General features: G+C 40.3%; 1 protein-coding gene and 1 long non-coding RNA gene across 9 annotated transcripts in view; one reads left to right on the top strand and one right to left on the bottom strand.

Moving 5' to 3' along the window:
• Positions 1–16,268, top strand: part of LOC105485986 (relaxin family peptide receptor 2) — a gene marked incomplete at its 5' end in the record, with an annotated part of 70,894 nt that extends 54,626 nt beyond the window's left edge. Inside the window, 3 exons of the mRNA XM_011748623.3 lie at positions 321–731; positions 4,542–4,760; positions 16,009–16,268. Of these exons, the coding sequence (XP_011746925.3) occupies positions 321–731; positions 4,542–4,760; positions 16,009–16,268 (890 nt within the window). The remainder of the gene's footprint in view (positions 1–320; positions 732–4,541; positions 4,761–16,008) is intronic.
• LOC105485992 (uncharacterized) overlaps positions 1–26,692 on the bottom strand; it is a 539,662-nt gene that overhangs the window by 481,477 nt on the left and 31,493 nt on the right. The gene's annotated exons all lie outside the window — the stretch shown is intronic.

Genomic DNA, 26,692 nt, shown 5'->3' with positions numbered 1-26,692 from the left:
AAAATTATTCCCTTTATTAACGATGAAGATAATATACGTTAACTGTTTAACAACTAGTCCTTCCTCCTTCCAGAAAACTCCTGTTCCCATTTTTTTAAACTACGAAATAAAAACATAGTGTAGTACTTTAGAAATATGACAGATTTTTAAGTCCACTAGCTTCTTGGTACTCTGGTAGATGTTTACATTAGTTCATTTGATATCAGATGAAGGGAACTAGATCTAATTAGACAATTAAAATGCTGGAAATAGACTTAATCAGAAAACTAAAACAGAGGCATTGGAAACTGATGACATACACTGTTTCGATTCTTTCACAGGTGCTGACTGCCTGATGGGTGTTTACTTGTTCTTTGTTGGCTTTTTTGATCTAAAATACCGAGGGCAGTATCAGAAGTATGCCTTGCTGTGGATGGAGAGCGTGCAGTGCCGCCTTATGGGGTTCCTGGCCATGCTGTCCACCGAAGTCTCTGTCCTGCTACTGACCTACTTGACTTTGGAGAAGTTCCTGGTCATTGTCTTCCCCTTCAATAACATTCGGCCTGGAAAACGGCAGACCTCAGTCATCCTCATTTGCATCTGGATGGCAGGATTTTTAATAGCTGTAATTCCATTTTGGAATGAGGAGTTTTTTGGAAACTTTTATGGGAAAAATGGAGTATGTTTCCCACTTTATTATGACCAAACAGAAGATGTTGGAAGTCAAGGGTATTCTCTTGGAATTTTTCTAGGTAAATTATATTTTTTCATTTCCTGGAAAAACATAATTTTGCTAGAAATACTTTAAATTTCAGCAAAGGTGGATTTGTTTCAGAAAGTGAGGTAATACAGTCACGACTGTGTCCTTCTTTAAAAAAAAGTTTTTACTATTGCATTTATTGACATTTTTATTAAACTTTTTATTAGACAATATTTAGTGTGGAAAATAAAGACATACTACCAGGATCTCTGGATTATCTTTTTATTATCCATAAGATCCTCTGATTTCATGTTTATATGAAATGACTATAAGCTGGAGGAATTCCAGTTTAGTGCCTCGTCCTATAAACCTACCAAGTTATTTAAACTCTTTTTTTACAATCTAGTTATGAGTTAAATAAATAATAATAAAACTCAGGAAACTAACAAGTAAGAGATACCTGAATGGAAATACCAGGAAGGTTTATTGCCTTTGTTAAATGCTGCTCTTGAGTCAGCAATGTAAGGATGCTTAATAAAGCTATTTTCTTTCCAGTTCTCTCAGTTCCTCCTAATATTTGGAAAAGAAGATCCTGTGTTCTTTATAAATGAAAGACAAGTTTAGCCCTTTAAAGTTAAAAACACTATTTTTCTATTTTCTAATATGTGTCCCTCCTGCTTAAAATTAAGGCTTTTCCCATGTCCTCTCTTTGGGGTGATCTTCTTTTGACTCTCCTAATCTTTTCTTCCCATCCAAGGAACCAACAAGCTCTCCTGTCCTTTCTTTTTCTTCAAAATTTGCTTTTGCTGCTGTTCCTTCCAGTCTCTACCCACTGCTATTGCCTTAGTTAGACACCTTACTACCTCAACCCTGAATTATTACCTTAGCCCTTACTGGTCTCGTAACCTCTGGGGTCTTCCCCTTCCTCTCATTTATCTATTCACTACCATTGTTATATTCTCTAGCAAAAGGACTGTGTACACCTCCACTCAGAGACCTTCAATGACTCCCTAGTACTATCAAGGTCAAGTTTAAATTAGTCACTTAGAACTCCTCATGACATGACCCTAACCATCATGCCCAGTTCTTCTCCATCTACTCCTCTTCCTCCTCTGAAAAACAAAATATTTAGTTTACACCATTTTAGTAATACCCATCACACACTACCCTATTTGGTAGTTATTTGGTTATAGATATGTCATTCCCAGGATCCAGAGTATTATAGGCTGTTCTTTGTATTTCCTTATCATTCATTTCCTCATTACTCCTAACATAGGTGCCCTTAATAGAGACTCTCCCTGAAACACACCACACACACACACACACACACACACACACACACACACACCATGACATGCATTGTTTCAACAGGCATTTATTCAGCACTTACTATAGGCTGTGAACTATATACTATATTGGGTACTGGAGATACAACAGATCCAGCCTCAAAGGCCTTACAGACCACAGAGGAGGAGGCAGACAAGTCAACACGTTCTCACATCACACACAGGCTGATAAATGCCATGACGGAAGAGTACAGAATGTTCTAGGAGCCCCAGATCTGAGGAACAGGGAAGGCTTCCCAAAAGAAATGAATTCAAACTGAGGCCCAAAGGAGGAGGAGGCATTAGCCAAGTGAAGGCAGAGGAGGGTGAGGTGGGGTCTGTGTTCCAGGAACACATAGTGGATTCCCAGGCCCAAAGCCAGGAAACAGAGTAAGATGAAGGGCTGAAGAAACTCATTTTGGTGGAGCATACCATGCGGGCATGGAGCTCGGCCCAAAGGGGTTAAGTATCTGGGATATATTCCAGATAGATAAAGAGATAGTCACAAACACACACACACACACACACACACACACACACACACACACAATCATCATCAATTTGTATATGAGAGGAAGAGTCCTAGAGCTCTAAAGTACAATTTTTTTTTTCTGTTTGAAGAATATAAGAATATATAATTTTTAATTAATTTTTTATTTGAAAATAGTTTTCATTTTAGGAAAGGTGCAGGGATAGTACAATTTTCCACATATGCCCCATCAGGTTTCCCCTATTGTTAACATATTTCTTATATTACTATCGTGCATTCAGAGCATACACTTTTTTTTTTTTTTGAGACACTCTCACCCTGTCTCCCAGGCTGGAGTGCAGTGGTGCCATCTCGGCTCACTACAACCTCCGTCTCCTGGGTTCAAGCAATGCTCTCGCCTCAGACTCCCAAGTAGCTGGGATTACAGGTGCCCACCACTATGCCCAGCTAATTTTTGTATTTTTAGTGGAGTCCAAGTTTCACCATGTTGGCCAGGCTGGTCTCAAACTCCTGACCTTAAGCAATCCGCCCACCTTGGCTTCCCAAAGTGCTGGGATTATAGGTGTGAGCCACCACGCCCAGCCTAGAACATACAGTTTTGATCCTTTCTGTAAGTCTGCTATCAGAATTTAGGGCAGGGGAGCATCTTCTAAGAGAGTGATTATTTTTTACGCTTAACAAAATTTTTTGAAAAGAGGCCTAAGACAAACCAGTTTTATAAAATTTTACCGTATGGCTTTATACTGCGATTTCATTGAATATGAAATGATTTGGATAAAAATAACAGATCACCTTGAATTTAAAGTATTTTTACTCTAGACTTCACCAATCTTACATACAGTCTAGGTTCAGATTCATATTTTTTAACAACTTTGAAAATATATGCAAGTCTTATGTTCACTGTGAGAAATGAGATGATCACTCAGGATTTCAGCGACAGCAAGAATAAAGCAAACCCGAGTCACTAAGAAGTCAGAATGAAAGGGAACAGTGATGTTGGGTGGGAATCTTGTGCATACATTTGGGCTCAAAAGAGTAATTCACATAGCTGAATTTTAAACTTTTTTCTTATTGTTTATTATAAAATTAGTCTAAAGTTTCTGAACCACAGTAGTTTAAATTACTGTAAGAAACATGAAGAAAAATAAACAAAAATACATTTTTGTTCTATGTATTATTCTTAAGACCAAAAACATTAGGAATAATGTTTCTCAGACAATTATATTCATGATAAATTCCAAGGTTATTTTATTCATTTTTTAAAATTATTTTTATTCTCTTATTATTCATGTTTATAGGATAATAAAGTGGGGTTGTTTTGATTTTTTGAGACGTGTGTAAGATTACATCAATCCCTTAAGGTTTGAATTTGCAGAGAGCTAAAAACAAAAATAGCTTCTCTTCATGCTTTAAGACAGCTAGAGTTTACTTCATGATACGCCTAGATCTGAATTTTAGAAGTCCATAATTCCTCATAAGGGTTTATGTATTTGAAATCTCTTTTTCATCTGGCCAACCCAATGTCTTTGTTTTTATTTCCTTGAACCTGGGTTTTACCTAATACCACAGGGCTTATATAAAAGAAGGCTTCCCAGCAGGGCCTGTGGAAGAGGCACTGTATTTAACATCTAAGTACAGGTTAAGCATTTGTAACTGAAAATCCAAACTTTGAAATGCTCTAAAATATGGAACTTTTTGAGTGTCAACATGATGCCACAAGTGGAAAAATTCAACACCTGAAGCTTTTGCATTCTGATGGTTCAAAGCATACAAACTTTGTTTCATGCACAAAATTATTTAAAATATTGTACAAAATTACTTTCAGACTATGTATATAAGATGTATATGAAACATAAATAAATTTTGTGTTTAGACTCGGGAACCATTTCCAAGATACATCATTATGAATGTGCAAATATTCCAAAATCCAAAATCCAAAACATTTCTGGTTTCAAACATTTTTGATAAGGGATACTCAACCTGTACCACAGTAATTTTACTGTTGACTTTTATGCCTGAGATGTTAAAAGTGTGCTTTTCCCAACAGGTGTGAACTTGCTGGCTTTTCTCATCATTGTGTTTTCCTATATTACTATGTTCTGTTCCATTCAAAAAACCGCCTTGCAGACCACAGAAGTAAGGAATCATTTTGGAAGAGAGGTGGCTGTTGCAAATCGTTTCTTTTTTATAGTGTTCTCTGATGCCATCTGCTGGATTCCTGTATTTGTAATTAAAATCCTTTCCCTCTTCCGGGTGGAAATACCAGGTCAGTCTCTTCTATCATTCCCAAGTATAATACATAGTGCCTTCTTACGTCCTTCTTTTGACAAGCCCAGAGTCTAGGACACATAGTTAATTATCCATAAAAACTTTTAATTTCAATACAAAGAGTTATTTCCCTCCATGTTTTATAATCAGTATTATAAAATAGAAACTGAGTAGTGGTGCAGTTCAACTAGGAATAATAAAAAGCAGGAGCTACAGAGAAAATAAGTCTGAATATCTTGCTTCCACCCGAGCAAGACATTGGTTCTTCACTAGGAGTATGCATAAAAAAATCAAAATATACATGCCCAGGTTCCACCTGGGACTGTTTTGTCTCTAGAAGCTAAGACCTATAGATGGATGTTATGTAAAAATTCCCCTGTAATTCTGATGCACACACATCTGGCTAGAACCACCATTCTATTCCATGGTCCTAGCCATAAAATGTCATGCTGGGCTCTGTGGAGCATGAGATATTTCCTGAAAGAGTCTCTTCCAAAAGACCAAGTTCCCTGAACACACCCCTACTTCAACCAGAGAAAAACACCTTTCCTTAGCAGAATTTCATCTGAATCCCCTTCTGGGATCTAGAGATCACAGCTATTTAGGGACCACCATCCAGGGCTTTAACCTAACTAAGTAAAGTACCTTGGAATCATCATCAACCTACTGTTCCAGCCTATAGCAGAGCTATAGGAGTTGATCCAAGACAGTAATTGTGTCTTATACATCTTGACTCCTCAGTGCCAAGCAGGATGTCTGATATTTTGATAGCCCTTATGAAAGAGTGATGAATGCACAGATGATAAACAGCTGTAACAACCTATGTCCCTCCTGTGCAGTCAGTTGTGAGGCTGTGTCAAATGTTTTGCTGCAAAATACCACACAACATTCACAACATCCTCTTAACCTATCAGTTCTGTCTCCACAAGGCACAGATGTTCCTCAGGCCGTGTAGGATATGAAAGTGAAAATTATGAAGGAGATCAGGTCAGGGCTGAATACTTGGAAACCTTTGCTGGGTGGTGAGACAAGAAGCCGTAAGAGGGCTTTGTGGGAGGTCATGTGGGGACAGCCAGTTGCATGTGAAGAACAGAGTTAATTAAATATAATAGTCACAGTTGTTCACTTGATGAACAGCCTCCAATCTATTACTGCTACCTGCACATCTCAATTTTACACCCTAACCTTTCAAATTCAGCAGGACAAAAGTGTCTGTTGGTCTCCATTGCTCATAGAATAAAGTCCAAGTGCTGGGGTGAGCATTATAATACTTCTTACCTCCCACCCCACCCTCATACACTGTGATCCAGGCCCACTGGAATGACTGGGCTTTGTTTTTTTGTTTGTTTGTTTTTGTTTTTTTATTATGATGATGTCATTTTATTGAGCACTTATTTTATTTATTTATTTTTTAAATTATACTTTAAGTTCTAGGGTACATGTGCACAATGTGCAGGTTTGTTATATATGTATACATGGGCCATGTTGGTGTGCTGCACCCGTTAACTCGTCATTTACATTAGGTATATGTCCTAATGCTATACCTCCCTCCCCCCAACAATAGGACCCGGTGTGTGATGATCCCCTTCTTCTGTCCAAGTGATGTCATTGTTCAATTCCCACCTATGAGTGAGAACATGCGGTATTTGGTTTTCTGTTCTTGCGATAGTTTGCTGAGAATGATGGTTTCCAGCTGCATTCATGTCCCTACAAAGGACATGAACTCATCCTTTTTTATGGCTGCATAGTGTTCCATGGTGTATATGTGCCACATTTTCTTCATCCAGTCTGTCACTGATGGATATTTGGGTTGATTCCAAGTCTTTGCTATTGTGAATAGTGCCTCAATAAACATACGTGTGCATGTGTCTTTATAGCAGCATGACTTATAATCCTTTGGGTATATCCCCAGTAATGGGATGGCTGGGTTGAATGGTATTTCTAGTTCTAGATCCTTGAGGAATCACCACACTGTTTTCCACAATGGTTGAACTAGTTTACAGTCCCACCAACAGTGTAAAAGTGTTCCTATTTCTCCACATCCTCTCCAGCACCTGTTGTTTCCTGATTTTTTAATGATTGCCATTCTAACTGGTGTGAGGTGGTATCTCATTGTGGTTTTGATTTGCATTTCTCCGATGGCAAGTGATGATGAGCATTTTTTCATGTGTCTGTTGGCTGTATGAATGTCTTCTTTTGAGAGGTGTCTGTTCATATCCTTTGCCCACTTTTGAATGGGGTTGTTTGTTTATTTATTAAATTTGATTGAGTTATTTATAGGTTCTGGGTATTAGCCCTTTGTCAGATGAGTAGATTGCAAAAATTTTCTCCCATTCTGTAGGTTGCCTGTTCACTCTGATGGTAGTTTCTTTTGCTGTGCAGAAGCTCTTTAGTTTAATTAGATCACATTTGTCAATTTTGGCTTTTGTTGCTGTTGCTTTTAGTATTTTAGACATGAAGTCCTTGCCCATGCTTATGTCCTGAATGGTATTACCTAGGTTTTCTTCTAGGGTTTTTATGCTTTTAGGTCTAACATTTAAGTCTCTAATCCATCTTGAATTAATTTTCATATAAGGAGTAAAGAAAGGATCCAGTTTCAGCTTTCCACTTATGGCTAGCCAATTTTCCCAGCACCATTTATTAAATAGGGAATCCTTTCCCCATTTCTTGTTTTTGTCAGGTTTGTCAAAGATCAGATGGCTGTAGATGTGTGGTATTATTTCTGAGGGCTCTGTTCTGTTCCATTGGTCTATATCTCTGTTTTGGTACCAGTACCATGCTGTTTTGGTTACTGTAGCCTTGTGGTATAGCTTTGTTCTTTTGGCTTAGGATTGTCTTGGCAATGCGGGGTCTTTTATGGTTCCATATGAACTTTAAGCAGTTTTTTCCAATTCTGTGAAGAAAGTCATTGGTAGCTTAATGGGGATGGCATTGAATCTATAAATTACCTTGGGCAGTATGGCCATTTTCACAATGTTGATTCTTCCTATCCATGAGCATAGTATGTTCTTCCATTTGTTTGTGTCCTCTTTTATTTCACTGAGCAGTGGTTTGTAGTTCTCCTTGAAGAGGTCCTTTACATCCCTTGTAAGTTGGACTCCTAGGTATTTTATTCTCTTTGAAGGTATTGTGAATGGGAGTTCATCCATGATTTGGCTCTCTGTTTGTCTGTTACTGGTGTATAAGAATGCTTGTGATTTTTGCACATTGATTTTGTATTCTGAGACTTTGCTGAAGTTGCTTATCAACTTAAGGAGATTTGGGGCTGAGACGATGGGGTTTTCTAAATATACAATCATGTTATCTGCAAACAGGGACAATTTGACTTCTTCTTTTCCTAACTGAATACCCTTGATTTCTTTCTCTTGCCTGATTGCCCTAGCCAGAACTTCCAACACTATGTTGAATAGGAGTGGTGAGAGAGGGCATCCCTGTCTTGTGCCAGTTTTCAAAGGGAATTTTTCCAGTTTTTGTCCATTCAGTATGATATTGGCTGTGGGTTTGTCATAAATAGCTCTTATTATTTTGAGATACGTTCCATCAATACTGAATTTATTGATAGTTTTTAGCATGAAGGGCTGTTGAATTTTGTCAAAGGCCTTTTCTGCATCTATTGAGATAATCATGTGGTTTTTGTCTTTGGTTCTATTTATATGCTGGATTACGTTTATTGATTTGCATATATTGAACCAGCCTCGCATCCCAGGGATGAAGCCCACTTGATCATGGTGGATAAGCTTTCTGATGTGCTGCTGGATTCAGTTTGCCAGTATTTTATTGAGGATTTTTGCATCGATGTTCATCAGGGATACTGGTCTAAAATTCTCTTTTTTTGTTGTATCTCTGTCAGGCTTTGGTATCAGGATGATGTTGGCCTCGTGAAATGAGTTAGGGAGGATTCCCTCTTTTTCTATTGATTGGAATAGTTTCAGAAGGAATGGTACCAACTCCTCCTTGTACCTCTGGTAGAATTCGGCTGTGAATCCATCTGGTCCTGGACTTTTTTTGGTTGGTAGGCTATTAATTATTGCCTCAATTTCAGAGCCTGCTATTGGTCTATTCAGGGATTCAACTTCTTCCTGGTTTAGTCTTGGGAGATGTAAGTGTCCAGGAAATTATCCATTTCTTCTAGGTTTTCTAGTTTATTTGCGTGGAGGTGTTTATAGTGTTCTCTGATGGTACTTTGTATTTCTGTGGGGTCGGTGGTGATATCCCCTTTATCATTTTTTATTGCGTCTGTTTGATTCTTCTCTCTTTTCTTCCTTAGTAGTCTTGCTAGCGGTCTATCAATTATGTTGATCTTTTCAAAAAATCAGCTCCTGGATTCATTGATTTTTGGAGGGTTTTTTTGTGTCTCTATCTCCTTCAGTTCTGCTCTGATGTTAGTTATTTCTTGCCTTCTGCTAGCTTTTGAATGTGTTTGCTCCTGCTTCTCTAGTTCTTTTTCATTGTGATGTTAGGGTGTCAATTTTAGATCTTTCCTGCTTTCTCTTGTGGGCATTTAGTGCTATAAATTTCCCTCTACACATTGCTTTAAATGTGTCCCAGAGATTCTGGTATGTTGTATCTTTGTTCTCATTGGTTTCAAAGAACATCTTTATTTCTGCCTTCATTTCGTTATGTACCCAGTAGTCATTCAGGAGCAGGTTGCTCAGTTTCCATGTAGTTGAGCGGTTTTGATTGAGTTTCTTAGTCCTGAGTTCTAGCTTGATTGCACTGTCGTCTGAGAGACAGTTTGTTAAGATTTCTGTTCTTTTATGTTTGCTGATGAGTGCTTTACTTCCAACTATGTGGTCAATTTTGGAATAAGTGTAATGTGGTGCTGAGAAGAATATATATTCTGTTGATTTGGGGTGGAGAGTTCTGTAGATGTCTATTAGGTCCGCTTGGTGCAGAGTTGAGTTCAATTCCTGGATATCCTTGTTAATTTTCTGTCTCGTTGATCTGTCTAATGTTGACAGTGGGGTGTTAAAGTCTCCCATTATTATTGTATGGGAATCTAAGTCTCTTTGTAAGTCTCTCAGGACTTGCTTTATGAATCTGGGTGCGCCTGTATTGGGTGCATATATATTTAGGATAGTTAGCTCTTCCTGATGAATTGATCCCTTTACCATTATGTAATGGCCTTCTTTGTCTCTTTTGATCTTGGATGGTTTAAAGTCTGTTTTATCAGAGACTAGGATTGCAACCCCTGCTTTTTTTTGTTTTCCATTTGCTTGGTAGATCTTCCTCCATCCCTTTATTTTGAGCCTATGTGTGTCTCTGCATGTGAGATGGGTCTCCTGAACACAGCAAACTGATGGGTCTTGACTCTTTATCCAATTTGCCAGTCTGTGTCTTTTAATTGGACCATTTAGTCCATTTACATTTAACGTTAATATTGTTATGTGTGAACTTAATCCTGTCTTTATGATATTAGCTGGTTATTTTGCTCACTAGTTGATGCAGTTTCTTCCTAGCATCGATGGACTTTACATTTTGACATGTTTTTGCAATGACTGGTACGTGTTGTTCCTTTCCATGTTTAGTGCTTCCTTCAGGATCTCTTGTAGGGCAGGTCTGGTGGTGACAAAATCTCTAAGCATTTGCTTGTCTGTAAAGGATTTTATTTCTCCTTCACTTATGAAACTTAGTTTGGCTACATATGAAATTCTGGGTTGAAAATACTTTTCTTTAAGAATGTTGAATATTGGCCCCCACTCTCTTCTGGCTTGGAGAGTTTCTGCCGAGAGATCTGCTGTTAGTCTGATGGGCTTCCCTTTGTGAATAACCTGACCTTTCTCTCTGGCTGCTTTTAACATTTTTCCTTCATTTCAACTTTGGTGAATCTGACAATTATGTGTCTTGGAGTTGCTCTTCTCAAGGAGTATCTTTGTGGCATTCTCTGTATTTCCTGAATTTGAATGTTGGCCTGCCTTACTAGGTTGGGGAAGTTCTCCTGGATGATATCCTGCAGAGTGTTTTCCAACTTGGTTCCATTTTCCCCGTCACTTTCAGGCACACCAATCAGATGTAGATTTGGTCTTTTTACATAATCTCATATTTCTTGGTGGCTTTGTTCATTTCTTTTTACTCTTTTTTCTCTGCACTTCTCTTCTCGCTTCATTTCATTCATTTGATCTTCAATCGCTGATACTCTTTCTTCTAGTTGATCGAGTCGGTTATTGAAGCTTGTGCATTTGTCACGTAGTTCTCGTGTTATGGTTTTCACCTCTATCAGTTCTTTTAAGGTCTTCTCTGCATTGATTGTTCTAGTTATCCATTCATCCATTCTTTTTTCAAGGTTTTTAGTTTCTTTGCGCTGGTTACATAGTTACTCCTTTAGCTCTGAGAAGTTTGATTGACCAAAGCCTTCTTCTCTCAACTCGTCAAAGTCATTCTCTGTCCACCTTTGTTCTGTTGCTGGCGATGAGCTGTGTTCCTTTGGAGGGGGAGATGTGCTCTGATTTTTTGAATTTCCAGCTTTTCTGCACTGCTTTTTCCCCATCTTGGTGGTTTTATCTGCCTTTGGTCTTTGATGATAGTGACGTACTGATGGGGTTTTGGTGTGGGTGTCCTTTCTGTTTGTTAGTTTTCCTTCTAAGAGTCAGGACCCTCAGCTGTAGGTCTGTTGGAGTTTGCTTGAGGTCCACTCCAGACCCTGTTTGCCTGGGTATCAGCAGCAGAGGCTGCAGAAGATAGAATATTGCTGAACAGTGAGTGTTGCTGTCTGATTCTTGCTCTGGAAGCTTCATCTCAGGGGTGTACCCCACAGTGTGAGGTGTGAGGTGTCTGTCTGCACCTAGTGGGGGATGTCTCCCAGTTAGGCTACTCAGGGGTCAGGGACCCACTTGAGCAGGCAGTCTGTCCGTTTTCAGATCTCAACCTCTGTGCTGGGAGATCCACTGCTCTCTTCAAAGCTGTCAGACAGGGGAATTTACCTCTGCTGAGGTTTCTGCTGCTTTTTGTATAGCTATGCCCTGTCCCCAGAGGAGGAGTCTACAGAAGCAGGCTGGCCTCCTTGAGCTGTGGTGGGCTCCACCCAATTCGAGCTTCCCGGCAGTTTTATTTACCTACTTAAGCCTCAGCAATGGCAGACGCCCCTCCCCTAGCCTCGCTGCCACCTTGCAGTTAGATCTCAGACTGCTGTGCTAGCAATGAGGGAGGTTCCGTGGGCGTGGGACCTTCTGGGCCAGGTGTAGGATATAATCTCCTGGTGTGCCGTTTGCTAAGACCCTTGGTAAAGTGCAGTATTAGGGTGGAGTTACCCAATTTTCCAGGTGTTGTGTGTCTCAATTTCCTTTGGCTAGGAAAAGGAATTCCCTTCCCCCTTGTGCTTCCCAGGTGAGGCAATGCCTCACCCTGCTTCAGCTCTTGCTGGTCAGGCTGCACCCGCGGACCAGCGCCAACTGTCCGACACGCCCCAGTGAGATGAACCCGGTACCTGAGTTGAAAATGCAGAAATCACCCATCTTCTGTGTCGCTCATGCTGGGAGCTGGAGGCTGGAGCTGTTCCTATTTGGCTATCTTGGGCACACCCCCGTGGGCTTTGTTTTCTGTGCTTTTCTGAGAAGACATCAGCCTTTCCTGAAGCTGTTCTCCCAACCTGGATTATACTTTCAGCTTCTAAGATTCTAACCTACTAAACACCACTTCCCATCCTCCAAGGCTCAACCCAAATGCTCCCTCTTCTATGGTACGGTGCCATTTTCTATCTCTCCTCACCCCACTTCCATGCAACCCAGTTGCTTAAACATCCAGGATGGTTTGTTTACACCTCGCTTATTGGCCTCATGTGAACTGCCTCATAGTGACACTGCTTCCGAGTGTGTCCGTTGCTTCCTTTAGATGATAAGCTTGGGGAGGCATGCATGTCTTATTCCTCTGTGCATTTTCCACAGTGTTTTTCACAGTGTTTTCAAGTAAATGCTTAGTCAACTAAAGAAGGTGAGCTGGTCCAAGAGTGATGGAATAGAGAGGATCAGTCTCATCAACCACCCCCTCACCACTACTGTCTCCACACCTTCTTAAAAAAAAAAAAAATGAAGTCTCGCTCTGTTGCCCAGGCTGGAGTGCAGTGGTGTGATCCCAACTGACTGCAACCTCTGCCTCCCTGGTTCAAGTGATCCTCCTGCCTCAGCCTCCTTAGTAGCTGGGATTACAGATGTGCACCACCACACCAGGTTAATTTTTGTATTTTTGGTAGAGATGGGGTTTCATCATGTTGGCCAGGCTGGTCTTGTACTCCTGACCCCAAGTGACCTGCCCCATCTCTTGGCCTCCCAAAGTGCTGGGATTACAAGCGTGAGCCACCATGACTGACCCTGTCTCCACACATTTTGACGTGCTTTCCTGCTTGTAGGGGGATGCAGCCCAGTGTGGTGGAAGAAGGACTCGGCAACAAGCAAGGCAGAGGTTCTGGGTTCCTCTCCTGCCCCTGCCAATGACCTGTTGAGGGATCTCAAGGAGACCATCTCACCTCACCTCAATGAGACTATCTCTAGATGGTCTCTCAAATTCCTGCTAGTTTTAATCTTCTTTGAGGCTTTTTCTCTCTGTATGAGGCCACTAGGGCTGCTATAACAAAGGACTTCCAGTTCTGGAGGCTGGAAGTCCAGGATCAAAGTGTTGGCAGGTTTGATTTCTCTTGAGTCCCTCTCATTGCCTCACAGGAGGCATCCGCTCTGCTGTGTCCTCACATGGCAGCAGGGCTCATCATCCTCAGTGAGTCCATGACACCTCAGATCATGATAAGCTTAGTAAATACCCCCATTGTCTTGTGGAAACATTACTGAGCCACACACCAGTCTTTCTTTACATGTATAGTTCAATAGTCTGAGGTTTGTCTTGAACACCTCAGTGCAACCAGGAAAAATGTCATGATCACAGTTGACAAAGCTTCTTCTTGCTTGCCCAGCTTCCCATGGTATTGTAAGAAATGCTGCCTTCACTGACCTACACCAAGCCTGTCCCCACCCTCCAAGAAGTCTGGCGTTTACTGGTCATGGCATGTCACTGACAGTACCTGGGGTCACCCAAAAGATAGGCCAGAGTTAGCTTATCTCAGAAATCAGCTGCTGCTAATCTTATGAGAAGTCTCATCCCAGCACTTTGGGAGGCCATGGATCATGAGGTCAGGAGATGAAGACCATCCTGGCTAACATGATGAAATCCCGTCTCTACTAAAAATACAAAAAAATTTAGCTGGGCATGGTTGTGGGTGCCTGTAGTCCCAGCTACTCAGGAGGCTGAGACAAGAGAATGGTGTGAACCTGGGAGGCAGAGCTTGCAGTGAGCCGAGATCACACCACTGCACTCCAGCCTGGGTGACAGAGTGAGACTCCATCTCAAAAACAAAAGAAAAGAAAACAAAACAAAACAAAAACAAAAAGAAGTCTCATTCAGAGTGGAACTTAAGTCTACGGCCATACCGCCCTGAACATGCCTGATCTCATTCAGAGTAGAACTCACGTGGCCTATTTGCCTTTACCTAAGTGAAAGCAGGTGTTATCAGGCATTGTTTTTCTACGAGGTTGGGGTGGGATTCATGATCAAAATTCCCGTTGCGGGCACAACAGAAAAAGGCCGCTTATTTTGTTTTTCTTCAATCACTGACTGTTCAGATTGTCTAATTTTTTTAGATTAGGGACAAATAATATAAAAGTTCACTTAATTTAAGACAGGCTAAAACATAATTTTTTTTCATATTCCTTTCAGTTAAAAAATAAGGACAAGGGGGCCGGGCGCGGTGGCTCACGCCTGTAATCCCAGCACTTTGGGAGGCCGAGGCGGGCGGATCACAAGGTCAGGAGATCGAGACCACGGTGAAACCCCGTCTCTACTAAAAAAAAAAATACAAAAAATTAGCCGGGCTCGGTGGCGGGCGCCTGTAGTCCCAGCTACTCAGGAGGCTGAGGCAGGAGAATGGCGTAAACCCAGGAGGTGGAGCTTGCAATGAGCCGAGATCGCGCCACTGCACTCCAGCCTGGGCGACAGAGCGAGACTCCGTCTCAAAAAACAAAACAAAACAAAACAAAAAACAAAAAAAAAATAAGGACAAGGAAGAGAAGATAGGATAGGAAGAGAGGAAGGTAAATATAGAAAAGGAGAGGAAAGAGATCAAAGGAAAAGAAGAAGGAAGTCAGATAAGCAGTCAGAGAAGAAATGGAAAAGGAAGAAGACATAGACAGGAAGAACAGAAAGATACAAGAAACAAGGCAGGGTCAAGAGAAGAACAAAATAACAGTGGCTGAAGGATAAAAAAACATTATGGGATTGAGAAGGAAGAGAGCAGACAAAGGATGATGAGAGAAAGCATCAATGGTCTTACCAGCCAACTCTTCACCTGAATGGGGAGTTCCCTGAAATTGTGAAGATGTGAGAGGAAGTAGCATTATGTGGTAAGGTTTGAGGATCTCAAGTCTTAGTGCCAAAAAAGCACCTCAGCAGAGCTGACTCTGGCCCAGCCCGCTGGATTCAGTGAGCAAGTTATCACCAGCCCCCTTTAACAGAGAGAGCAGATGAAGTTGAGGAAGCATAAGTGATTCGCTCACACTCACCTAGTTAAGTGTCTGATGACAGGATTAGGCCACGGGTAAAGGGAAAGATGCATTTCATGCTAACCAAGCAAATGAAATGATGCCCTCAGGAAGGACACTATCATTCCAAATTTCACCTCAAAAAGAACTTCTTGTGACCTCTTTCCCTGAATATTCTATTAGCATTTGTAGGGTTGCACACAAGAGAATTTCATCAAGTTTAGGGGATGCATTCCACTTTGCTCTTCAAAGCTTTTAATAGGATAACAGGATAACCAGAACACCAGGGCAGGGCAATAAGCTTTCAGAACTGGATGGAGATAAGACCAAGGTCAGATCTGGCTCTTGGACCAGAAGTTTCCTGAACCCCACGCTATTGACTAAAGATTATTTCTTTATTTTTTAATTTTCCTATAAAGGAAGGTGATAAAATAGGAAAAAAATGCACTATACAGCAATTTATGGTTTACAAAATATTTTCACATATTTCGTCTTAATATCACAATGACCTTCACATTATTTACTGAAACTCAGAAAAGTTAAATCATTAAGACCTTGAATTCATAGCTTCTGTGCTCTTCCAACAAAGAGAGTTTCCTTCAGGTGAGAGAAAACTTAAAATGTACTATGTCTCCCTCTCATAAATAGCATTGACTGCAAAGTGTTATTTGTATGTTATGTGTATTTAAAACTTCAACTTTTTTTTTCACACTTTGCTTCCTTTTCCAGACACAATGACTTCCTGGATAGTGATTTTTTTCCTTCCAGTTAACAGTGCTTTGAATCCGATCCTCTATACTCTCACAACCAGCTTTTTTAAGGACAAGTTGAAACAGCTGCTGCACAAACATCGGAGGAAATCAATATTCAAAATTAAAAGAAAAAGTTTATCTACATCCATTGTGTGGATAGATGACTCCTCTTCCCTGAAACTTGGGGTTTTGAACAAAATAACACTTGGAGACAGTATAATGAAACCAGTTTCCTAGCAATCATTTTGGATCACTGGACTTTCAGTGGACTACCTAAAACAGGGGACAGCTTTTGGAAGATGATATCTGCAATGCTTTTCATCTTTACCAACGGCAAGCCTTTCTGCACAGGGAGCACAGCAAAATGGCTCCTGTCACTGCATTCCAATGGCAGCTGTACTATCTACCAATCGTGCTGAGGACAGCACCAAAGGTTCCTCTCCTCACCCGAAATGCCTGAAAAGCACATGTGAATTTGTATATAATGGGTTGAGGTGCCGCTGATCTCTAGCTAACCATCACAACCCACCAACAAATGACCACAGGTTGGCACTGTGTGGTCTTTCATATCAGGTTGCACTGTCTATGAAATAGAAACACTCACAACATCTGATTCCAGCGTGGCCATAATAACAGAAGTCTAACATCTCTTTCCTTGCTTTTTCAATATCAAATAAAACCGTCAGCATCCTGCTGGATTGACAGCAAAGGATTTCCAAAACATTCATCTACCCGAAGTCCTCCTCTGTGAAGGCCGGTGGAGTAGGCACTTTGAAAACAGAACTTCAGATCAGGTTACCATGTCTAATCTATGACCAGAGAGTCACACTGATGAAGCCTAATAACATTCACCTTTTGGATTTTATTTAATGTCAGAAGAGATGAATTCTTAAGACATTTTTCTTAAGGTTGCCCAGGGCACAAAGCAAAATTGGACACCTTCACTGCCAAAAACTACACTTTAATATTCTTAAAGTATAATTTATTTAGAGCAGTATCCCTATTGCTGGCAAGTTCTGCTTTCATAAAATATGCAGATAAGAAGTGTTAAAGGGGATTCAAGAATTGTGGTTTTATTTGGGACTGTCTGCATACTCATATTGGTTTTGTTCTCATTGTTTTTAACAAAAAAGCAACTAAGTTTGGGGTTGTTTTTTGAAAACGAAACTGAAAAAAATTATATGTGAAAATGAGAATCGGGTAAATAAAATTACGTTTTACATTTGTCCATCTATTATTTTAAACTTAACAAAGACCATGGATGGGGTTTATTGACTGTTAAGCATGTTTCTCCTGATAAAGAATATAGCCAGGAAACACAGTGTTTCAGTTCACAAGACATATCCTACATTTTTCTTTCTCTTCCCCTTTTGCCACAGTATGAGGCAGTTACTTAATTTCCTCACTGTTCACTTCATTCTGAGTTCCTTTAATGAGATAAAATGTAAGCAGCTAAGACCAGCACAACACCTCCTATTACATATTAAATGGACACCCTTTATCCAGTAGCATCCGGAAGAGAAAGAAATGCAGAGTTCATGGGTCCCAGCCATTCTGGTAATTTACTTGTTCCTACTTACTATTGACTAAAATCATAACCTGAGTTCCTTCATTTTGATCAAGTAAGATATTTCTCATGTATAATAAACTATTTTCATTAGGATTCTAGAAATAATGTTCCCACTCATTGACTATGCTGCCCTTTCCCTTATGGCTTTAAAGTTTTCTCCATCTTGTCTCCTCAGTATGATGAATTGCGTCCTCACTTGTTTTCCAGGTTTGCTGACATTTTATTAAATGTCTTTGCCAGTCCTTGATCATCTTACGATTTATTTCCTAATACATTTTCTAACACCAGGAGCATAAATAAGGGGTAGACCCTGAGCCTAGAGTATTGTAATTTTAGCACCAATATGTGTCTCCCGTTCTTGAAAAGCATCATCCGTGGTCCATGAACCAAGTCTCTGGGAACCATGGTTTGTAAGAGCCCACACTTTGCCGTAGTGCACTGAGTGGGCGTGAGACGAGGCACACGACCAGATGCTTTGGGGAAGGTGGCAGCTGTATGGAAAAATGGAGGCTCTGCATAGGTCAGCAACATGCCAACAAATAGCATGCACTTCATATCTGATAGCTTGGTGATTTACAGTCTTAGTCTGTACTGCTCTACAACTAGAAAAGCATTAGAAATATGTATTATTTTAGCAAATAATAGTCTTTAATCTGGATTGAGTGAGAACTTTTGTGCTAGGCCAAGCCTGCTTTCTAAACACGGTATTTCTGTGTGGTTATGAAAATATCATCTGTGTTCATGAACCATTTTCCGTGACAATATAAACATCAATTAAATGTCACTGCAGAATTTAAGAGGCCATAGACGGTGCCATCTCTGAGTGGGAGAGAGTGTGGGCAAATCATCTGCTCCACATCCTAACTATGCATCTGTATATGACTGATGTCTTGAAGAGGATAAGAAAAAAATACCCTAAAAAGTCAATACGTAGCTTCAGACGAGTGTACAGAAAAAGGGTATGTGTTTTATTTGTATTAGACATCGGTAAGATTGTTTACATAGCTTTGTTTCATCCTAGAGGCTTTTGTTCATAGCTTTCATAGCTTTTTTTTTTTCATTCAATAGGCTATTTCAGAAATTGCAATCGACATAAACTATTCTATCAAAAGAGTTCATGTCAATTGCAGTTGCTGAAATGCCTCTCGATGGTCAGAAGCTTTAGGAGAAATTACATTTATTTGAGCTTTATGTACAGGTAGCACTATCACCTTTCTCCAACCCTACCCTACACCCCAGCTCTGCAGCTCCATTCAGCAGGTCTCCATTGCATCATGAAGCCACAAAAGCAGGTCCATCACCCCAAGGTTTATCTCTTAAGGATGACCCTGGTGCCAAATTGAGTTCATATTTGGTGATTTGCTACAGATTTGCTCATGCTACATTTTCAAGACTTTATCTCACCCAAGGTAAAAACTTACTTTACCATCCTCAAGTTAGTAAGCAATACAGAGCTCCCAAGAGTGCATGTGATAGAAAGGAGAAACCATAGTGTGTCGCCAATCATATCTAACCTATTATTTTATAAACGTCCCAAGGGGAGCTGACAGAAATCTTCCAAAATTAACCAGAAATACATGTAAGGCACATTTCTTTTTCACTGTTTTCAATGTAGCATACATGGGCATATACAAAGTTGCCTTAGACAACTTCACTCAAGAAACAAAATATTAAAGATAAGAATTTGTATTTCCTTATTCCCTTGCCCTGGTGAATAAAGAAAGGGAGAGCCATTACAAAGATCTCCATATTTACCTGCTTTCATATTTGCCTGTTTATATGTCAGTTTTCTGACATTCTGTTTATGCAAGATGTAAGATGCATATTTAGTAATGATCATTTTCATTTTTGAGCCAGGAAAATGAAATGAAATTAGACTATTCTCTTTCTAAAGGGCTTTTCAGTAGGAGACTTCAAAGTCCTTGAGAAATACTTCCTAAATCCCTATAAACTAATAGAACCTATTACTCAATGTATTTCATTAGAATTGTCTTCAGGATATTTCCCCACATCCCACATATGGGAGAAATAAATTACAAACGAAGAAATTGTGAACAACAAGGCCAAGTTACAAAACTGCACATCCAGAAATGTGAACCTTCTGCTGTCTGAAGCCCATGGTGACATTTCTTACCTCTAAGCTCTACGCACACTCATAACTATTTTGAGTTATAAGCTCACAAGTGGCTTCAATATAAGAAGAAATTACTTCTAGACCACCTGAGAATCAATAATGCTTTTACCGGTTTCACAAATTTCTGAATTCATGATGCTGGGGTGTTTGATTTAGCAATGATTTTTAATGGAAACCATACCCTTTCCTGCTATAGGCAACACACATTTAAGGCAAGGAAATAGAGGTCAAAAGTCAGGGGGCTGGAGCTGTAGGTTTAGTTCAACCATCAACTGCTTACATGACCTCAGACAAATATCTTTATGTCTCTTCACTTATCTGTAATTGAGTTTCCTTAAGATCAAATCACATAAACAGATGTCTGGTCCCCTGTCTCTCAAAATCTGTTTTGTGGATAAAACCACATGTTGAAGGTCCAAGTGGTAAGCATCTAAAAATTTACATCAAGTGCAAAGATCATTCCATTCTCGACTCCCCTGGGATATTATACATTGTTCACGAAGAGTCAATGCAAAGGGCACCAATGTTCAGAAATCCAGTCCTTTGAGGGGAGGCTTACAGGACCCCATTCTGCTGTGAAAAGAAAGCTGAAGCAAACCTCAGACAACGAAGCTTTTCTAAACCATGGCAGCTTGCCAAAGAACAACAGTAAGTACCACGTAAAAATTAGGTTACCTATTGCTAGCAAAATTTAGGAATGCAGAGATCAGGAAGATTAACATGCAATTGTTTTACCACAGATCACAGACTGGTCTCTTCATGTAAGTGTAGGTCTACTACTGCCTACATTATTCGCTAAACCAGATGTAAATGCACAGGAATGTCTAGTATGTATGAGTGGGTATATTCCTGGGAAAAGTGTTGTAGGATAAAGAGATAACTGTTTAATTTCCCCATAGAACCAGGATAGAACATGTGGTTCTTAACCAAGGTTGATGCCTACCTCAAGTCTTGCACCATCAGCAACACATTCTTTCCTGTGTATCATCAACTTCTCTTCCTCCCTACTCGCTCTTTCCCCTCAGCTCTCAATGCTCAAATATCTCACACCTAAAAAGACATTCCTACCACCCGACACCCTCTTATAGCTTCTGTCTTGTTCTCAAATGCTCTTTACAGCTAAACATTTTGAAATAATGATAAGCTCTTTGTCATCAACATCTTACCTCACTTTGACTTCTCAACCAACTGAATGTGGCTTCCACACTCACCACACCACCACACCACCACACCACATTAAAGATTAATGTCTGCCCTGCTGGGTTTCAGACTTGTGTGGGAGCCTGTTGTCCTCCTTAAGGTCACCAGGACGACAATCCAATGAGCATTTTCCTTTCTTCAGCTACTTCACCTCCCTGGAGAATCAGTCGCTTGATGTCCTTTTTCTCAATCTCTAAACTCCTCTCTTGGAATGAAGGATACCATTCATTTCTGTTCTGAACCACTTCCCTGGCTCTTCCTTCTCACATCTTTATGGACTTCCCTCTTTCTCCTCTTGGCCCTTAAATTTATGTGGAAATTTCTGGAGTTTTACTCTGGGCTCCCTGATCTTTGCCCTCCATACAGATCTCCCTGACTTCAACCTGTCTAAGGCTGTCATAGATAAGTTCATTTGTAAAAACTCTGTTTTAAAAACACAAATACAACTAGAGTGAGCTTATTTTGACTTTTCTTACTAAATCTTGACACTCACTTTTTAATCTGATCCACAAATTACACAGTAAGTTTTGCTGAGGCAGGCGTGTGGTAGCTAGCGCCTGTAATCCCAGCACTTTGGAAGGCCAAGGTGGATGGATCGCATGAGCCCAGGAGTTCGAGACCACCCTAGGCAACATGGTGAAACCCCATCTCTACAAAAAAAAAAATACAAAAAAAAAAAAAAAAAATTAGACAGTATGGTGCTCACCCCCCATAGTCCCAGCTACCCAGGAGGCTGAGGTGGAAGGATCACCTGAGCCCAGGCGGTCGAGGCTGCAGTGAGCCATGATGGTACCACTGTACTCCAGCCTGAGTGACAAAGTGAAACCCTGGTCCAAAAGTATTTATGGCTGGGCGTGGTGGTTCACATCTGCAATCCCAGCACTTTGGGAGGCCAAGGCAGTTGGATCACCGGAGGTCAGGAGTTTGAGGTCAGCCTGGTCAACATGGTGAAACCTCATCTCTACTGAAAATACAAAAATTAGCCAGGCCTGGTGGCAGGCACCTGTAATCCCAGATACTCAGGAGGCTGAGGCAAGAGAATCACTTGAACCTGGGAGGCAGAGGTTGTAGTGAGCCGAGATCATGCCATTGCACTCCAGCCTGGGCAACAAGAGTGAAACTTTATCTCAAAAAAAAAAAAAAAAAAAAAAAAATTATATATACGTATATAATAATGTTGTTGAAATTTCTATCCTCCCTGATGAGAATAGGCTATTCTCACAAATGCATCTAAAAGTGATAGATTTTTATATATTTAACAAATGGGTTCAAGACCCACCTAAATTTGGCAGGGGGGATTTTTATTAAACAGGACAGAAAATTCCAAAAGGTTAAAATAAATAAGTGGTCCAGGCTGGAGAACAGAGATGAGAACCCTAGTGGGTCCATATACACATTTCCTCTCAATTCTGTTATTTTCAGTCCAAGACCTCAGCTTACATAAACTTCTCATTGTTTTTTTTTTTTTTCCTGGACCAAATCATAAGGCATAAACATGTCAGCTAAAAGCATGAAATCTAGAAGGTGATCTTAAGGAAAAGTTTCACAGACCCTACTGAAGAAGCACTGAGTAGTGGAGTAAAAACCTCAATTCACTTAATGGTTGTTTTAGGCAGTGGTATTCACTGATGCATCTTTCTTGTTTTTATGTCACAGGTGATAACCATAGAGTGCTGGATTATTTCATTGCTTTGAAACAGAAAATCTTTTGGTTGTCATCATCCAATCTTCTGCATTTCATGCTCTCCCTTACATATTCTTGGTTCCTCACTTCCTTTGAATTTCTTATTTCTACCCAGCCCTTCTCTTTGTAAGTCAGTAAGAAAAGGGTTGGACAGAATACATAACTCAAAAGTAACAAGATTTTTAAGAAAGTGAATCCCACCAAAATGCAATCATCTAAAATTCTGTTGTCATCTACTCATTCCTTTATTCATTCAACAAATGAGCCTTGTGAAGCCACCTGGAGCCAGACACGCTATCCAACAAGATCGTCTCCAAGGGCAGGTAAAGTCACACCTCAAGAAAACAACTGCTATGGTTTAAATATGGTTTGTTTGGCCCCACCAAGTCTCACGTTGATATGTGATCCCTAATGTTGAAGATGGGATCTGGCAGGAGGTCTCTGGATTATGGGGGCAAATCCCTCATGCATGGTTTATTGCCATTCTCTCAAGTGGGTAAGTTCCTGCTCTATTAGTTCCCACAAGAGCTGCTTATTTTTAAAGTGTCTGGCACCTCCACTTGCCTTTAATCTTGCCATGTGATTTTGGCATATGTTGGCTCCCCTTCATGTTCCACAATGACTGGAAGCAGGCTGAGTTCCTCCCCATAAGCGGATGCTGTTGCCATGTTTCTTGTACAGCCTGCAGAATGGTGAGCCAAATAAACCACTTTTCTTTACAAATTACCCAGCCTCAGGTATTCCTTTTAGCAACATAAGTGGGCTAAAACAGAAAACTGGTACTGAAGAGTGGAGTGTTGCTATAAAGATACATGAAAATGTGGAAGCCATTTTGGAAGTAGGTAATAAGCAGAGGTTGGAAGAGTTTACAAAGCTCAGAAGCAGATAAAAAGACAAGGGAAAGTTTGGAACTTCTTAGACACTGGTTAAATGGTAGTGACCAAAATGCTGATAGAAATATAGACAGAAAAGGCTATACTGAGGAAGTCTCAGATGGAAATGAGAAACTTATTGGGCTCTAGAGCAAAAGTCACCCTCGTTACACCTAGCAAAGAACTTGCTGCATGGTGTTTGTCCCCTTGAGTTTTGTGGAAGGTCAAACTTAAGAGTGATGTCTTAGAGTATCTGGCAGCAGAATTTTCTAAGCAGCAAAGCATTCAAGGGGTGGCATGGCTGCTTTTAACAGCTTACAATCAGACATAAGAGTAAAGGAATGAACTAAAGTCAAACTTATCATTAAAAAGAAAGCAGAGCATAAAAATTGGGAAGTTCACAGACTGGCTGCATGTTCAAAAAGGAAAGAATATTTTCAGATGAGGAATCCAAAGATGCTGCAGAGCAACCACTTGCTAGAGCAATCGGTGTGGATAAAATGGAGCCAGGTGCTTATAGTAAAGACAATGGGAAAAAGGACCGAAAATTATTTCAGAAATATTTGAGGCTGCCCCTCCCATCACAGCTCCAGAGGCCTAGGAGGACAGAATGGTTTTGGGGAAATGGCCTGAGGTGCTGCTGACCTCTGAAGTATATTCCCTGAATCTCTGCCACAGCTCAAAAGGCCCCAGATGCTACTTGGTCTGCCACTCCAGCTGGAAGCCTTGGCATCTTCCACGTGCTGTTAAGTCTGAAGGTGTGCAGAATGTAAGAGTTGGGGAGGCTTGGCAGTTTCCACCTAGATTTCAGAGGATGTATCTAAAAGTCTGGATGCTCAGGCAGAAGCCTACTGCAGGTGTGGGGCCCCCACAGAGAGACTCAACCAAGGCAATGCAGAGCATAAATGTGGAGTTGGAGCCCTGCAGAGAGCACTTTACCAAGGCACTGCCTAATGGAGCCATGAAAGCCACAGCACTCCAGACCCCAGAATTATGGAGTCACCAACATGATGCAATCTCAGCCTAAAAAAGCAACAAGCATTAAACTCCAACCCGTGAGAGCAGCCACATGGGCTCTGCCCAGCAAAGCCTTGGGGATTAGGCTGCCCAAGGCCTTGGGAACCCACCCCTCACACCACTGTGCCTAAGATGTGGGACATGAAGACAAGGAATATGATTTTGGAGACTTAGAGATTAATGTCTGCCCTGCTGGGTTTCAGACTTGTGTGGGAGCCTGTTACCCTTTTCTTTTGGCCATTTTCTCCCTCTTGGAATAGGATTGTTTTCCTGTATTACCATTGTTTTCCTGCCTGTATCACCATTGTACCTTGGGAGTAAAACCCTTATTTAGATATTACTGGCTCACAGCTGAAAGGAACTTGCCTTGAGTCTCAGGTGAGACTTTGGACTTCTGAGTTGATGCTGAAATAAATTAAGACTTTCCAGGATTATTAGGATGAGATGACTGCATTTTGCAATATGAGAAAGATGTGAGATTTGGGGGCCAAGGGTGGAATGTTATGGTTTGTATACATTTTGTTTGGCTCTGTCAAGTCTAATATTAAAATTTGATCCTCAGTGTTGGAGGTGGGGCCTGAAGGGAGGAGTCTGAGTAATGAGGGTGGATTTCTCATGAATTGCTTAGTGCCATTCTTGAGATAGTGAGTTCTCACTGTATTTGTTCTCACAGGGGCTTTTTGTTAAAAGAGTCTGGCACCTCCCTTCCCTTCTTGCCTCCATTATTGCCATGTGATTTCTGCACAGACCATCTCCCCTTTGCCTTCCACTAGGAGTGAAAACAGCCTGAAGCCCTCACCAGAAGCAGATGCTGGTGCTATGCTTCTTGTGCAGCCTGCAGAACTGTGAGCCAAATAAATCCCTTTTGTTTACACATTACCCAGCATCAGGTATTCCTTTACAGCAACACAAACAGACTAAGTCAACAGCCATAGCAAGATAACTGTAGAACTTCTGTAGGTTTGCCTTCAGATATTAAGTCCTGCATGTTTACCAGTCTTATCAATTTTATTCATAGCACATTCTTTCTTATTGCAATATCTTTACTCTTCTTCCTACTCTCTCTTTCAAATACTTTGCTGACATTTCTGACCCTTTTTCTTTTGCTCTGTCACCACATACTATACACACACACAAACACACATACGTACCTCTTTATCTATCTCTAAGTCTGCTTTCTCGCCTCCTGGTCTCTGTCCTACCTCTATATTTCTATTGTTTTCTCTCTTTCCCTGTGTAGGCAGTGTGAAGACAGGATGGAGGCCAAAAGTAAGATGGACACTTATATTGAGCACATAAGAAAGCAAACTGATTGATAACATTCATTTTTATGCTTTCAGCTTGCTAAAAGTGCCCTAACGTGGTAACATGGATCTAACTTGCTGACAACCCTCATATAGCAACAGAATAATAATATCAATACATCCCACCTGAACAGTACTTTATATATTGCCATATGCTTTCAAATAGCATTTAATTTGCTGGAAGTTGAGCATTATTTATTCACAAGTACGTACTTTCACAGACACAAACATACACAGAAACACCTCACACATTGGAATTAATTTATTTGGCAACCTCACCTTCTCAGAACACAGTTAACTTGAAAAAAAAAAACCCACTATTTTTAAAGGCCTTTAAGGAACTAAAGACAAACAGTTGTCGCAGATTCATAAATTAAAGTTTAGAAGTAAGACGTGTATAGAAAAAAGCACAGAGCATCTCATTTGAATAATTCATTCATTCACAAATATTTATTGAGTACTCACTATGTGAGGAAATATTCTAGGTAATAAAAAAATAACAGTAAAAACATAAACCTGTCTAAATGGAGCTTTCATTCTTGGGGAGTAGGTGGGACAAACAATAATAAAGGAAAATTTATAATACAGTAGAGGATGAGAAGTTCTAAAGGAAAAAATAAATCAGGGAAGTTAAGAGAATTATTGTCAGAGGAAGAGAAACAGCAATGAATGTATTCAGTAAGAGGTGACATTTGAGTAAAATAGCCTGATGCTACCATTTATTCTCAGTTTATTCATCTTTAAAATATAAAAAATAATAACCACTTCACAAAATTACTGGAAGTTTTAAGTAAACAAGTATACTCTAGCACATAGCCTGAAACTCATTAATTATTCAACAAGTGATAGATACGTCTTGATCTCATAAATTTCAGTCATC

Source organism: Macaca nemestrina, chromosome 16, assembly GCF_043159975.1.
Source record: "Macaca nemestrina isolate mMacNem1 chromosome 16, mMacNem.hap1, whole genome shotgun sequence".
Taxonomy (NCBI): Eukaryota; Metazoa; Chordata; class Mammalia; order Primates; family Cercopithecidae; genus Macaca; species Macaca nemestrina.
This window is presented reverse-complemented; position numbering and strand designations above follow the sequence as displayed.